Raw genomic sequence first — 15,428 nt, 5'->3', positions numbered from 1 at the left:
GAAGCACCAGTCTACAACAGCTGGATTTTGTACAAGCAGGCTATAGAAATCAAGTATTTGTTACTATAATTTTAAAAAGACTGAGGGCTGAAAAGTGATGAGGCATTCACATAATTGGAGAGAAAGAACAGAGAAGAGAGATGTGCTTTTTAGCAGAGGATTCTTGTTTAACTGTGAGACCAGCTGAAGAAGAAAGCGCAAAGCATTGGAAAACAACTCTTCAGTTTGGAGAAGAGTCCCTGTGCATCAGGGGGGATCCTGGTACCCTTCGAGGACCCTGACCTTAAGCCTAAGGAATTTGATCTAGACTAGTGAGAGGAAGAAATTAGGTGAACATGTTTATCTTTTTATCTAGCTCTGTTTTTCTTGTGTTTCTGTAGTAAAGAGTTTGTGTCAGAATCAACAAAAAGTGTTTTGTTTGCTTTAATTAACTTATCACCGTTAAGTGAACTGTAAAATCAGCATTACTGAGGTCAAAGTTGGAGGAAAGAGTTCGCATAAGCTACTTGGGAGTCAAAAGAGCACTGGGCAAGTCCTAATAGCCTACAGCAGAGATGCGTGAGGTGAAAAAGGAGGAGAACCTGTGCTGACAAGATCCCAAGCTAACCCCAACCCAGGGAAATGGGAGCTGGCTGTTGACCCCATCTGAGGAGCTCCCCTGGCTGGGAGAACTCTTGATATGTAATGTCACCCCTTGATATTGTTGGCTGTGGGGTTGTTCAAAACAATCTCACAGGTAGGAGTGGAGAGTTTTCAGAACAACACACAAAGGGCAGTTACCTGATGCTGGTTCTGTAGCCTAGCTGGGAGAGGTGCTATTGTGTGAAACATTTTATTTAGGTATTACCTAGATCCAAAAAATGCCAAGGGTACAATTTAAGTTTGAAGAAATGAAGGCTGCAAGAAACTAGGATAATGGGAAAACAAGTTGAGAGTTCTTGACTTGATCTGCTCAAGGGTCTGTTACCTCTTTTGCCACCTTGTAGAATCAGCAGCTACAGCTTGACTCCTGTGATTGCCAGAGTGAGAGGGGGAGAACTAGAAACCTGAGTGGATTTGAAAAACCTGTGATCACTCACAAGGGAGGGAGTAGGAAAACCATTTCACTCTGTTGACTTCAGATCACTTGTGCCACACACAGGGGGCAGTTCCTTTTTCTGATGGGATCTGAATTCAGATAAGAAACTCTAAGGTTGTTTTGGGGTTTTTTCTGTTTCTCCACAGGACCAATTAACAATACCAGGCTCCAGTATCTTGCTCCTGTTCACGTAAGAGATACAGTTTCTCCAGCACTGTGTGAATATTTAAGCACTTGTTATTACTACCACTACTACCCCATTGCAGCAGTCCGTAGATGATAATGTTGTTTTGCATCTGTGGTTTCAAAGGAATAGAGAGGGGTAAGGAAGATGTAAAGTAGCAGTTCAGGGTGAGAAAAATGAGTAATATATTGCTTCAGTTTACATATCAGTGAAAGCTGGCATGAAGACTCTGAAGAATACCCTAGGGTTGGCCCTCTGGTAATTTAGGCAGCATTTTTTCCTTTAGTCAGACTGAGTGCTTCAGTGCAATTTATAAGCTATTAAACAATTTATGTTTTTCCTTAGTAAGATGTATGGATATCTAAGTATCTCTTGAAAATAAGGAAACCAAGAAGTACATTAACAACTGCTAGCAAATGGTTTTAATCCTTCATTTTATGCTGCTGTTGAGACCTAGGACATTAGCAGAAACGCTGTAAGGGAGCATTGCTCCGATCAGGAAAAATAAGTGATATATTACAACCCTCTAGTTTCCCTAATGAATTCTAAAAGTACTTTAAATTTCATATAATAATTAATGTGCATTAATCTTGCCCCCTGCAAGTCTGTAATGGCTGCTAAACAGCAGTGTATATCAACAATTAAAATGCTTGCTTGAAGCGTGTGCTAAAAATGTTGGTAGAAGAGAAGCAGTGCTGCTTCTCAATGCAGGGGGGGGAAACACCAGGAATTAAAATGGATAGATCTTCACATTTGTGAATAGCTAATTGATCATTTGCACTCCTAGTAGGTTCTTCCATTGGGAAAAACAAAGTCAGATTTTGTAGAAAACTTGAACTTATTTCAGAAGTCTGTTGTATCAAGCTGATTGTGGAGAATTGTCCCTGCATTGTTATCAGCCAAGCACATGAATAGGTATGAATATGTATGTTTTAATTCCCCACCCACAGTAGATGTCACAGCAGTAAAAGTGTCCTTTGCTATGTGGCTCAAGCATGTTGCCAACACATTGCACAGAAGGGGTCCCTGTTCACATCTCCCATTCAGAGCTTTGTTTTGCTGCTTTGCGAACTACCAGTATGGCTTGACTGTGCCCTTAGCTATCTCAGGAAATACTTACTGGAAAACTAAATTGAATACATGACAGTATTTGTTTTTTACAGTGAAATAACCCATCAGACAAACCAGATCATTGTAAATGCTCATACAAAATACATTTCTACTAGGCTAAGGACCTGTAGAGCGTGCAGATGCAATCACAGAAATATAAAAGACCCAGCTCTTGGCTGATGTTGCAGTTCACTTCAGACCACTGTGTCTGGAATGGTAATACCTGAAAGTCTGACAAGAAGGTTTTTAGTGTTCAAGTTTACCCTGGACTGGGGTAAACTGCACCTGAGCTGGGGAGTCAGAACTGCTTGTAAAATCTTGGTACTGGCTGGGCTGCTTCTCCTCCCTGCCACAGCTGCACACAGGCACTACCCCAAGGGAAACCTGGCTGTGCACACTAGAAAGAGCAGGGGTATATCCGAGTGAGTCCTTGCTCCAGACGGTTCAGCTGTGGAGCATGCTCAGTCTGTTTGGAGAGGGCCTGCAAAATGATTTTATTACTAAAGTCACACAGAGGGAAGTGTCTGTTCCTTCTTCCACTCAGGCCCCTGCATGGCATGTCAGGCCTTGCTCCTCTCCCTGCATCAGTGTGGCTATCTCATTCTCAGATAACAACTAGAAAGAGAATAACTTGTTGCAGTGTTAGTTTTTTTAAATGTTTAAAGTACTGTGAATCTCTCAGAAGTCATTTGGGGAGAGAAACACTTACTCATACATTCCTCTTGTGTGCATCCATACATCCAGGTAACTTGATAGTCATACTTTATGTAGGCCTATGGCTGGTTGATAAGACCAAGCTCAGTAGTAACCTGTTACTCTAGATTGATACTAGATACGAAGCATCTTCTCCTTCAGATGTCTTCATTAGAGCTATGGGAAAGGCTGCAGCTGAACAATACAGTGAATCTGGTTTTTGGGCAGCACCATAAAAAAAGTTTGCAACTGTACAACAGCAAGTACAGATCAAGTATAAATTGCCTTTGCTAGATCAGATTTGTTCCAGAAATATTGACAGAAAAAATTGTAGAGCAGACTGTAGATGGGATCAAGTACTGTTAGTCAGCAGAGCTGTGATCTGCTGCACTGGGTAGTTTGTCATATCTTAGCTAGTGTGAAAACAACAGATACGGTGAATTCTCTGCGGTCTGATTTGATTTGGCAGATAGGCTGGCATATGCCAGCTTGATCCAAATTGAATTTGTGATGCTCAGTGACCCAGTATTGCAGAGATCCAAATTTAATGAATGTAGACCCACTTTTAGGGGCTTTGTTAGTATTGCACAGTTAAAGAAAAGTGGATAGCATTCTGTTTTGAATGTATTGCATGTACTGGTATGCTGTATATATCATTTACACAAACCTTATAAAACTGATGTAAAAGTCATGTAGTTCTGTCAGATACTCTTACAACTTTAATTCAAATTGTTCTTATTTGTAAATCAAGCCTTTGACGCTACTTTCCTCTGCTTCTCATGGAAACCTAGCAATTTCTAGTCTAAATTTCTAACAAATTTAAGTTCAACATTTCTTCTACCAGGAGGTGACTTCCTGCCTTGATGTCATTTCATCTTGTAATTTACTGGCTTTTCTAAAACATCTTGAAGCATACTAGAATGTCTGAAGCAAAATGTTGACTTAAAATACAACTTTTTAATGCTGATAAATTATTTTCTAGGTTCTTTGTAGCTTTGTATTTTACTGCTGTTGTATCTCCAAAACAAAGTCTTCCCAAACCTGTTTTACTGCATGGAAAAATGATTTATTGTATAAAATTTCTACCAATAAATAAATAAAAATCTAAGCTGGCAGGGCTGGGAATTTGGGTAAGGATGAGGTGGGGGAATGGAGAGTGCCAAGATAGCATGTCTATTGGGAGTGCTGAAGTTTTCTGATAAAGAAACAGAATCAGTAGAGGAACATATTATTCCAGGAAAACATTGTATGATACAGAGGAGCAAATTTGCCACTGATTGCCAGACGGGACGATCTCACTCCCATGTTCCTAGCAGTACCACAGTATCACCCACACCCTCACAACAGCTCTAATGCCCCAACACCTGCACAATAAGATAATACTCATGAACAGCTAACTAGAAAGACAGTGGACAACTTGTTATTCTAGAGGATTTAACTGGGTTACCACATGGTTAGGCAGGCAGCAGAGCCTGAGGGAGTATCCAGTTAAATCATCTGTGAACATGAGGAGGATGAAGGATCTCCCATTTTTGGCAGGAGTGAGCTAGTACGTTTCAGCATGGAAAGGGTGTGAGTATTTTACGCCATTGGAGTGCAACATTTTGAAGGAATTCGAAGTCTTTTTTCTAGTGGAGATGGCAGTGTTACAAGTCGGTAATGTGTTTTGTGTTATATTTTGTATTTTATGATGAAACAGAGACCTTCTTAGTTAATATTCTTGTGAGCAAAGCCGTTATTCAGTGAATGAACAACGTAGAAGGTTTTATCTATTTGCAATTTATTCTCAATAATTCATTGAAAACAGTGACAAAGTAATAAAAGAGTTGGTAAAAATCAGAGTTAAAACCTTTGACAAAACTATCTTAGCCTTCAATATAATTTAGTGTAGCCCATAACATGTGTATTAACATACATATTAAGATAATCTCTGAATATCTAATTTAAAATGCCACCACATAAGTAAGAGAATACCAAGTCCTAACTCCAGCCTCCTTGGTTAGCACAGTCAGTGTGTTATGAGCTAAATTATATTTTTAGTTGTTAAGATGCCCAATGATGCATCTTGAAGAATGTTCTCAGTGTTTGGGTGATGCTGACAAATCCAAGGATGACAGGGCAGGGGAATTCCAAGCATAACTTTGCAGCACTGGCTCTTTAAACTGTAGTTGTACTCGACTATATTGGCACACAGGTACCTCCACACACAGTATGCTCCTGTGAGAAAAATGAAACAAGTTTGTCTTTTCTCAGAGTAATCATATGCTCTGTCTTTTCCAACTCCTTATTTTTATGTTTGTTTTTGAATTTTCTAAATTGCTCATACACCTTACATTTTTTGCCCGTTTTTCATCTTATTTTTTTTATTGCATGCTACCTTTTTTAAAAACAATAGCTGATATTTCAATCTCTAGTGAGAACCTTATTCTTCATCACTATCTGAGACTATCTCCTGCAGTGCTTCCTGTAACAGAAACTAATTTGAGTGACACCATTTTCAAAGGATATTTTCAAACCAAATCCAGGTGGAGTTGCTGCACTGTACCCATTAGGTGCTGGTGAAGAAAGGCTTGAAGCTTCCTTTGCTCACTGCTGATCCTTGGTATCTCCTATTATGGCCTCCCAGAGCTACCCAGAATCTCTACAGAGCTGTAAATCTACCATCTGACATCTGTTGTCAGAATGGGTAATATTTGTAAACTAGAAGCTGGAGAGATAACTTGATTCAAACAACAAAGGCCTGGTTTAGCTTTAAAACTATTGATATGTTGATGGACATGTATTTTTTTCGCTGAATATTGGCTTGTTCCCCTGTTGGGCAGTTATTCAAATGCAGTCATCTAGAAAGGGGGTGAAGATGTTCAGGAAAAGTGAGTAGATCACCATGTTTCTGTTTGTTTACAATAGGATTAAGAGGTGATGTGCCTGAGTGCATCTGTGCGTTTTCCATTATGAAAGTGTCAGGTAACAGTCTGGCATCCCACGTATTGAAAAGGATATTTAATTTTCTGTTGTCTTCTACAAATCAATGACAAGAGTATTTGTTATGTTATCTAAAACTGCCACTGTCACATTTGCCTTTTGAATAGTCAATGTTGCGTGGTTTAACTGTCCCCTTATAACAACTACATGGATTATTTTTAAACAGCTTGACGTTAATAAAATAACAAGTAATATTTTAGAGGCGTAGTTTATTTATCTGTGATTTAATTATATAAGCAAAATTGTAGATTCAACTTTTCAGTTTTGCATTATCCAGTTCAGTTATTATCTGTATCTAATTAGTTCAGTACAGAAAAAATTAGTTCAGTGCTGTCCTGGGCTTGGCTGGGACAGGGTTAATTTTCACAAGAAGCTGGGAAGGGACACAGTGAGACAGCTGACCTGAAGTAGCCGAGGGGATTGATGTCATTAATACTATATGACATCATGCTCAGTATGTAACTGGGGGATCGTGGCTTGGAAAGGGGCAAAGCATCACGTTTGGGGGGGTGGGGGGGTGTCAGTGACTGCATTGTGCATCACTTGCTTTGTATTATTTGTTATTAGTACTATTGTTATTATTGTTTCTTCTCTCCTTGTGTTGTCCTATTAAACTGTCTTTATCTCAGCCCACGAGGCCTCACCGTTGTCTTCTGATCACCTCCCCATCCCTCCGCCAGGGTGGGTGGGAGAGCAGCTGGGCTTAAACCAGGACAAGTGCACAGTCTTTCATTTTAAACCTTTATGGCTACACTTTTTGATTTTGAAATATCCTAAGCAAATGTTTAACTGTTAAGAAATAACCATTTTCAATGAGTTGGGGTGGGGGTTTTTTTGTTATTAAACTTTCCCATTGGTCTAAATATGAGGAAAACACAGCCTTGCCAAATGGAAGATTTTAGCAAAATTTACAAAACACCCTTGTTGACACATTGTAGTAATTTCATTTATTTTAAATTTTCTATGACGTCCTGACTTTTAAAACTTTCTTTGAATTTAGATGTACATTGAGTGTTTACTTCAGAGAACTTTAAAGCTGTTGTTAAAATAGTCTTAAAAGTTTCCATAATAGTTTCTCACCATTACAATAGTGTGCAGGTGTGCTAAATTTTAAAGCAGAAAAGCTGTACCGAATTTAATTAGGTCTCACTTTACTGTTGTGTTAGTTAAAATACATTTTAGAACTGTCAGTTGGAATTGGTGGATTTCTGCGAAGACGTTTTTGTGAAGAGCGTTAAAAGCATGCTGTTCATCCAACTGCAGGATCTCTTTCTACACGCTGGGGCTGTGCAATAAACATTCGCTGTGCATTTTTCTGCATATTAGATTTCTGGATCATCCTGTAATCCCACAGACAACGTTGGATGAGTTCATGAGGAAATATGTGAGGTGTCTGGCATTTGTTCCTGCGACACTAAAAATTGTCCTGTTTGTCATAGCATGAGCGTAAAGTAAAAACACACACTCCAGCTTGCCAATATGGGGCTAGTGCTATTTGTTGCTCTTAATGCTGTGTGCTCAGCAGCGTGCTATGCCACGGCCAGAGAGGATGTTTGTGCACAGATGCATGAGATAAATTGCCAGAGGGTAGACACCTGAGTTTTAAAGGCCTGCTATGGACAATTGCTCACTATTGTATCAAGCGTACATAAAAGATGTTGCATGTATCCTATGTTAAGAAAAGTAACTGCAAAGCTTGAAACATCTTCCTGAAAATTTAATCATCCTGTCTGTCCTGTGTAATGTATTAATGCCCACAATGTTGATTTCAACCTGTGTGTTTTCAGATCTCACGTCCTTTAACCTTGTTAGCCAGGTACTGACTGGGCTGGCATCTTCAAAATTGAAGAACAGTTTTCCTGGTTTACCAGCTCTTAATTCTTAATAACTGGACATTACCAAAGAACTAGTTTATCTAATAAACTTCTCATAGTCAAATTCGTGTGGAAGGGAGTCAAATTCCTGTTGCATTACCAAACTCAGCATCACCTCTCCATTATGGAAGGAGTTTATAGAAAGCTTTGGGGCTAGGGCTGTATGGAAACTGGGACAGATCTTCCACATTGGACTTCAGAGGTGTGCCTGGGGCAGCGTAGGCAGTCTAACAGGGTTGTAATGCTCTTGCAAGGCAGCAAGCTGTTTCAAAATGCCCTTTGCACACCATCGCCTTCCAAACTGCTTATGGCTGCTATGCGAGTATTCTCATTAGAGAGTAACTTGACTGTATTTGGTACCAAATTCGAGTCCTGATTTATGATGTCAATGCTATAGGCTGATTGCTTGTTAAAGACTAAATACATTTAGTCTGCAGACTCTCCTTTGTTACTATACCAATTTTAGGAGCTACTGAAAAAAATCAGGTCACTTTGCAATAATTTAGAAGTTTACTTCTTATCAGAAGATGGGGATTGTGGGTATTTGGAATTTAAAGTATATGTGAACATTTATTTAAATACTTGGTGTAGTTTTCTTTTCTTTTTGCAAATTTAAAACAAGGTTTGGAAAAGGTTTAGGTTTGCTTTTTTTAAAACAAGGGTTATGTTGCCCTTTTGAGTTCCTTTGCTTATTAGATGTTTCTATTTTAATGTAGCACTGTATTTCTTAAAAGGGTGCCGCTGGGATGCAAAACAGCGCAGAGACAATCTGCTTTTCAATTAGTAGGGAAAAAATTTTTTTTTCAACATTATTTATATTTCAGCTAACTATAAGTTAAGATAGTAGAAGCAACAAATACTGAACTTTTTTTCACTGCTTTGTTCCCTATGGCTCTTTCAGTGAATTTAAATTGAAATTATAAGAATGAAGTTTTCATTCAACCTATAGTTGTACTTTGCAATCGTATTTTAGTGATCATTTTAACAGATCAAGAGCTGAATAAATTTTTATTTTCAATAGTTTTTCCTGTGCTATTTTTCACATGCATACACCATGTTCTATTGCAACTTTGTAATGTCTTCTCTTCCCGTCTCTTCATTTAGAATATCACTAACTATATTTTTCATTAGCATTCTGTAGATTAAATTTCCCTAAAAATAACTTTAATACATGTATCAATTACAAGTGTTTTTTTATTTTAATATAATTATGAATTATATTTGCAGTTTATATAAATATCTTGATAACTTATTTAAATACAAGTTTTTTTTAAATTTAGTTCTCTTTTAAAAAGATTTCTCTATGATAGGAGCTGGCGGGCCTCCTAGTACTGGGTAGTACAAAGGAAAAATATTTAATACAAAGGCAAAGAAAATATAAGTTGTACAAGTTTTTTCACAGAGTTGTCAGATATGTAAAGTTCTGCATTCAGTCTTTTGGAAAGTTTAATTGTTCATTTTTAGGTTAAAGATATTCAGTTATTATCCATATATTTGGTTTTTAATAGCAGTCAAGCAAAATTCCTTTTAAAAATGCAAATCGGGGCAATGGAAGCCTGCAACATACTGCTGAATATTAAGAAGGAATTCTCTAAGTGCTTAACTTTTCCACTGAAAAGTGTTATGCACTATGGCTCTGAAACTGGAAATGACACGAAGTGGGCACAAAATAATGAGGAAAATATAAATTTTGAATTGTTTGTTGTGTTAATAGATATGCTGCCATGGGGATATACTGTTTTTCTCTGAAGACAGAAATTATTAATGGGATGTTATTGCTTTTCTGAATTTGCAAATAAAAAATGCAGCACTGTATTACTGATGTTCTTCCTCCATACTTCTATCAGAGTTAGCTTTGCATTTGGTTTCATAATACATTTGTTTAAATGTTTGTGGAACAGCTGTGAAGCTGCAGTTTACAATAGACAAATAGTGAAAGGTGTTTCTATCTTAATAATAATAGTCACATTATTGAGAGACTTTTTGTTTCTTCTAGCAGAGGACTAATATTTAGCTGTGGTGGGTTTTTTTGGTTTTGATGTTTTTTTCCTCCCCATGAGTGAGGAAGTTTTCATATCTAGATTGAATAGAGCTGTCGTTCTAGCCTTGCCAAAAGAACAAGAACTCACAAAATAGATCAAAATTAGTCTTTTGCACTTCCAAAGGTACTGCTAAATCTAACTGAATGAGGGATGAAAATACGTCAGGACTGTCCCTTAAAGTTTTCTGGAAAGTCTTTTTGTAGACTGGAATTCCATTTTTAATTAACTAGTTACACTGAGTATTTCAGGTTCCTGTATTTTGTTGATTGTCCTCACTGAAATCTAGTTGCTATGGAGTAGATTTAAATGAAAAGGTGGCTTTGTTGTGTAATTTAGTAATTTTGCTAGTCTTTGCCTTAATTATCTAGTAAATGAACTGTTCCTCACTTTTAAGAAATAATCAACTGGCAGTGAGATATTGTTTCTTCACAGACCTTTTTTCTACAGGATCTTTGCTATTGATTTAAGTCCCAGTAAACTCACAGTATCTGGGCTGGCTCTAAAAACCTGCTTGTCCTGCCATGGTCTTTAATACATCATCTGTGGCTGTGTGTACATGTTTTGTATGTGTAAATTATAGCTGTCGGACTGTTGATTTTATTTTTCAGTTGGTAGACACCATCAGTTTCCATAGATGCACTGTTACAAACAGATGAATAGGAATGTTTTCAGCTGTGAACACTGTGCTATAGATTCCCTCCTTGTCTTTATTTATCTTTATTTCTCAGTTAGCTCTCTGTGTATACTTCTACACACAACTTTTTTCTTCTTTTGCTGAGTAAGACTCTTTGAGCTTTCTTTAATTCCCAATTAGCTTTTCTCTAGCTAATAATGTCATTAATGCCTAAAATAGTGCTGTATTTCTGAAGGCTGAAATCCTCATGAAGTGAGCAAGTGAAACTCAAGCTCCATACATTTATATAGCTTTTAATGGAAATGTGCTAAGATTTCTTCCAACTGGGCATTTTTAGTCTGAGTGCTTCCTCATCTGAACCATGTGCTAATGTAGGCTGCATGGAAATCAGTGTTACGCCTGAGAAACTGCTTTGTATTGTGTATTAGGCTGCATTTAGAGCCCTGTAACTGCCTCAGCAGGCCACATTTGAGTTTCAGTAGCAAAATATTCAGGAAATGCTTTCACCTCATCCCATTTTCCCTTGTTCCCTTCCTGGGATTTAGACCCCAGGCTGAATCCCCGGAATTCAGCCTTACCTCCCTGCAGTATTACTCCTACCACCCTATACTACTGAACAGAAAAACCCACCTAAGATCGCAGTGAGGAAGCACTCAGTAAAGGAGCAGCAGTGTATCTTTTTGTCCCACTGGTGCAGCAGAAAGGAAAAACAGGGAACATAGTACTGCTTGCTTCCCATTTTGATTCAGACTCCCGTCCTGACTTCACACCTGTCCATCTTCCTGAGAAGCTGAGAAAGGGGAGGTCAGGTGTCACTCAACCAGCTTACAAATCAAGCAGTCTGGGCTCCTGAAAATTAACGTTTCTGGGAAAATGGCAATAAAAATGTCTATAAAAATAAAAATTGCTTTGTATTTCAGTATTGCTTACAAGCTCACAAGTTTGGCTGTTAATCTTTGTATTTATTTCTTTTGGATATACATAGTTCGAGTCAGTATTTATCAAAAGTCTTTCTTGCTATATGCTGCTTGTCTATACTCTCAGAAGTAAAGGGACCATTGTTGAATTACTGCTTTTTACTAAAAGATAAAAGATCATTTTATCAATTTTCCATTATTGAATTCTCTTCTTAATGAAGCCCCACCTAGCAATGAAGAGGACAGTTATTTAAGAGATACCCCCTTTGCATATATTTTTCTGCTTGAAATTTGATAAAATGATCAAGGAAGGATTTTGAAGGTGTTTCTGCAGCTCATTATGAATTCTATGCAATGCAAAGTCTCAACTTTATTTTTGTCTCAGAAGCACACGTCTGATATAAAATTCCCTTTTGGCAAGGAAAAGAGATTTCAGGATTCCACAAATCCAAATTCTTTTGCTTATGGCTATGTCCCAGTTGAAGCGTTAGATTTTCCTTGGAGATATTTCACAACCAGGAACATGATTCGTTCGGCAGGGTATGGTGCACATCAGCTTTCTGTTTAAACTGGTTAATTCTCCAGCAATGCTAAGAAATGTGTTGTTCGGCCTGGCAGTACTAATCCAAAGAGGCATCAAAGGGAAGAATGAGACCCCTGCATTTGGAAGCATGAAGTGTAGAAACTGGTGCAGTGAGATTTGGTTAATCAGTTAAGGTTTTGTTTTTATTAAAAAGCAGAAACTTGAATATTTCAAAATCATATGGTAACGTATAATGTATTTTGGTAATCTCTCATTCCACGATGGGTTTCTTCTTTCTTTTGGAATGCAAGAGGAAAGTAAATCAACTCATTATTTTCAAATAGTCTTACACTTTGTTTTCATTCCTTGTTCAGAAGAATGGGAGGAACAAAATTAAAAGTACTTTGTTCTTTGCACCTACAGCTGACAGCAAATAACAGCAATTAAAAAATCAGTTGTGTGAACTAGCTACTGTTTGTTCATTTAAAAGCAAGAACTGTACTTTTTGTCTAGACCTGAAAAAAACTTGAGTCCTTTAGCCCCATTTTTTTTTCACGTTAAATAGTGGTCTGTGTTAATAAGCAATGAGATTCCTCGAGCCACAGACATTATCTCTGTCTACCCTTCCAGGGGTCACAAGCGCAAACTGGATGAAGATGATGCTGCCAGTGAATCCAGTAAAGAATCTAGCAATGAAGATGAGGAAGGAAGCAGTTCTGAAGCAGATGAAATGGCAGCAGCGCTTGAAGCTGAATTGAATGACTTCATGTGACATTCATGCAGAAGACGGAATTTGTAATTATATTTTACTTCTCATAAACAGATTGGACTTCATATGAGTCCCTTATGTCAGTACTCAATGTTTTTCCAAAATGTGTGTGTATATTTTGCAAAGCAACACGAGAGGTGACACATTATTTTACAAAATCGGAAATAGATGTTTTTAAGGTGTTTTACTAAAGGAAAATATACTTTTTTAAACAAAAAAAGTATTAAATGGGACTTGGTGTGCTATGCCAAAGACATGTTAGGAGCTCTGCAGTACCTTCATATACAGGACAGTAATACAAAGATTTGTGACTAAACATACAGCAACTTTTTAAAAATATTGCAGTCTGTGGTTTATGGGTAATGGTCTTCAAAAAAAGGAGGAGATAAAGGAAATGGAATTGTTTGGGTAGTACAGCAGGAACCTGATGAACTGGTCATCTTTTTCCACAAATAAATGCTATCACATATAAAAGGATTTTTAAAATAAAAAAGAATGATTTATATTTGTATAGAAACAGAGAATGTGATATGCAAGCTTTGTGAACTCTGCACTTGACCCACCTGTCATTTGCCTCTAAGAGAATACATAACGATCAAAACTCATGTTTTTAAGTTACTTTGTGGAATAGTTGGGTTCTTTAGGGACATCGTTTAGATTTTTAACTTTTCTTCTCTGTAACCAGAAATTTAGCACAGCATACTGTGTGATCCTGTACTGCCATAAGAAGCATATTCACCATTCGTGTTGTCTTGGAAAGAACGAGTGCTACTTCAGTCTAGATAGGATTTAATTTCTTTGACAAGAGATCCGATGTAAAGTTTTTGTATATTCTATTTCATATTTGACCCACAAAACAGATTTTCTTTCATTTAATAAAAATTCATTTTGTATGCTTTGTTTCCCTTTCCTGTTCATTTGCTTCCATCAAACATAAGGCACCTTTCCATATTATTTTTCCTTTACTCTGCACAAAAATAATGAAAAATATTAAAAGCAAGTGCAAATTTTTGAGGCAGAGGAGAGAAACACTGGCTCAGAAGATTCCCTTTTCTTTGGTACGTGAACTCTTACATTCTGACATTTTCTCAGGTTCTTTGACTGGCCTCTGAAGGTACCATAAGAATTATTGCTCTGGTATTGAATTTCTGAGGCTACAACCATGGTTTATTCTCAATTGTTAGCAACTAGAGAAACAAGTCCTTTTAAAACATGTTTGCAAAAGAAGACTCAGTAATTCAGATGTCATGATTAAAGGAAGTACTTTCTAGTGCAGAAATACTGAATTTTGCCACTTAGCAGTGAAACAGAATATTTCAATAGAATCTCAGCTGATTTACAGATAACAGGCTAGTTTTCAAAGCTTCATAATTGCAATAAAAGGAAGACTGAGAAAATAGGAGAATCTTTTTAGATTAATACTGATTTTCCACTTCAGAATGCAAGGTCAGCATCCACAAGACAAAAATAGTGGTTCTGTAGGATTAAACTTCCTGGACATTTACACAGGTACCACATAGGTGAAGTCTACGGTGACCTGTCTGCTGTAGCTCTCCATGAAACAAGCAGGATGTCTCCAGGTGAGTTGCATTGTATAACAGAAGTAAAAGACTAGTGCTTGTAAAATGGTAAGTCAAAATACTACTTTTTTTTCAGCAATTTAAATGCAGCCTCCCCAGCTATCAGAGGATGACTCCTTGCAATTAAATATTAAAATGTCAGGGGTTGTGGGGTACATTTTGTGTTTTCTTAAACCCAGTTGAAATAATTTGAAATAATACCAACTTTTCGGGCCACTGTGATGCTGCGAATGACTTGACAGCAGAGACTCGTTGTGGCTGATGATCTCTGCCAGTCACGCAGCTCTGTGGCAGCATTCAAGCTCTGAATGTAAACACACCAGCGAGCAAAACTGGGTAGGTTGCTGTTAGCTCAGCAATGTTCCAACTTGCTTCAAGCTGCTAGTTGGATGTGGCATCCCCGGCACAGCAACTATCTCGTAGTGCTCATGGAGTGATTCCATACATGTAAAGTTTGAGAAGCTTTTTCGTGAGAAAGGCTGTATCCTCTTCCCAGTTTTATTTTATGGCTGATGCTTTTGGTTTAACTGGTGGCATGTGTGACTGGGCAGGAGTCCTAAAAGTGATCAGCACTCCACTGGACTCAATATCATCTGGACTGCTGTGTAAACACCGGGCAAGGGCTCTCCACCAGACTGAGAGCTGCATCCTTCGAGGGGTCTGGTACCTGTGAAGACTACACTGCCCCTAAGGGAGCTGCAAAAGCCTGCAATTGGTACTGCACACCCCGGAAGCAGGCAGCGTGCTGCCCAGATTAAAGCCAAGCAGTTCTCTAACAGCTGTTACGACAGAGACAGTTCTTATTTTGATATTAATTATTCAGGTAGCTCTAACAATTCCTGCTCTCCTATCCTTGGTGGGGGAGGACCTAGTACGGGGGGTTTGAAAGGCACAAACCCATTGCTTACTGCCAGAGCAACCCAGCAGGCAGCTGGGTAGAAGTGGAAGTAGACTCCTGCTCATTCAAGGAGCTGTATCTAGTAAACTGGTGACTAGCTGCTCTCTCTGTGCGGGCAGGAGAGAGAAACAGAAACTGAAAATT

The 15,428-nt window shown here is 38.0% G+C and overlaps 1 protein-coding gene across 2 annotated transcripts in view; it reads left to right on the top strand.

Moving 5' to 3' along the window:
- The window catches only part of CTDP1 (CTD phosphatase subunit 1), a 116,438-nt gene extending 102,739 nt beyond the window's left edge, over nt 1-13,699 (top strand). For both annotated transcript variants that reach the window (XM_074870475.1, XM_074870463.1), the window contains one exon: nt 12,668-13,699. In XM_074870475.1, coding sequence (XP_074726576.1) covers nt 12,668-12,809 — 142 coding nt within the window. In that variant the 3' untranslated portion in view covers nt 12,810-13,699. The remainder of the gene's footprint in view (nt 1-12,667) is intronic.
- Nucleotides 13,700-15,428: the final 1,729 nt, after the last annotated feature.

Source organism: Strix uralensis, chromosome 1, assembly GCF_047716275.1.
Source record: "Strix uralensis isolate ZFMK-TIS-50842 chromosome 1, bStrUra1, whole genome shotgun sequence".
NCBI classification, from domain to species: domain Eukaryota; kingdom Metazoa; phylum Chordata; class Aves; order Strigiformes; family Strigidae; genus Strix; species Strix uralensis.
Note: the sequence above shows the minus strand (reverse complement) of the source record. Positions and strands in the feature narration are given on the sequence as shown.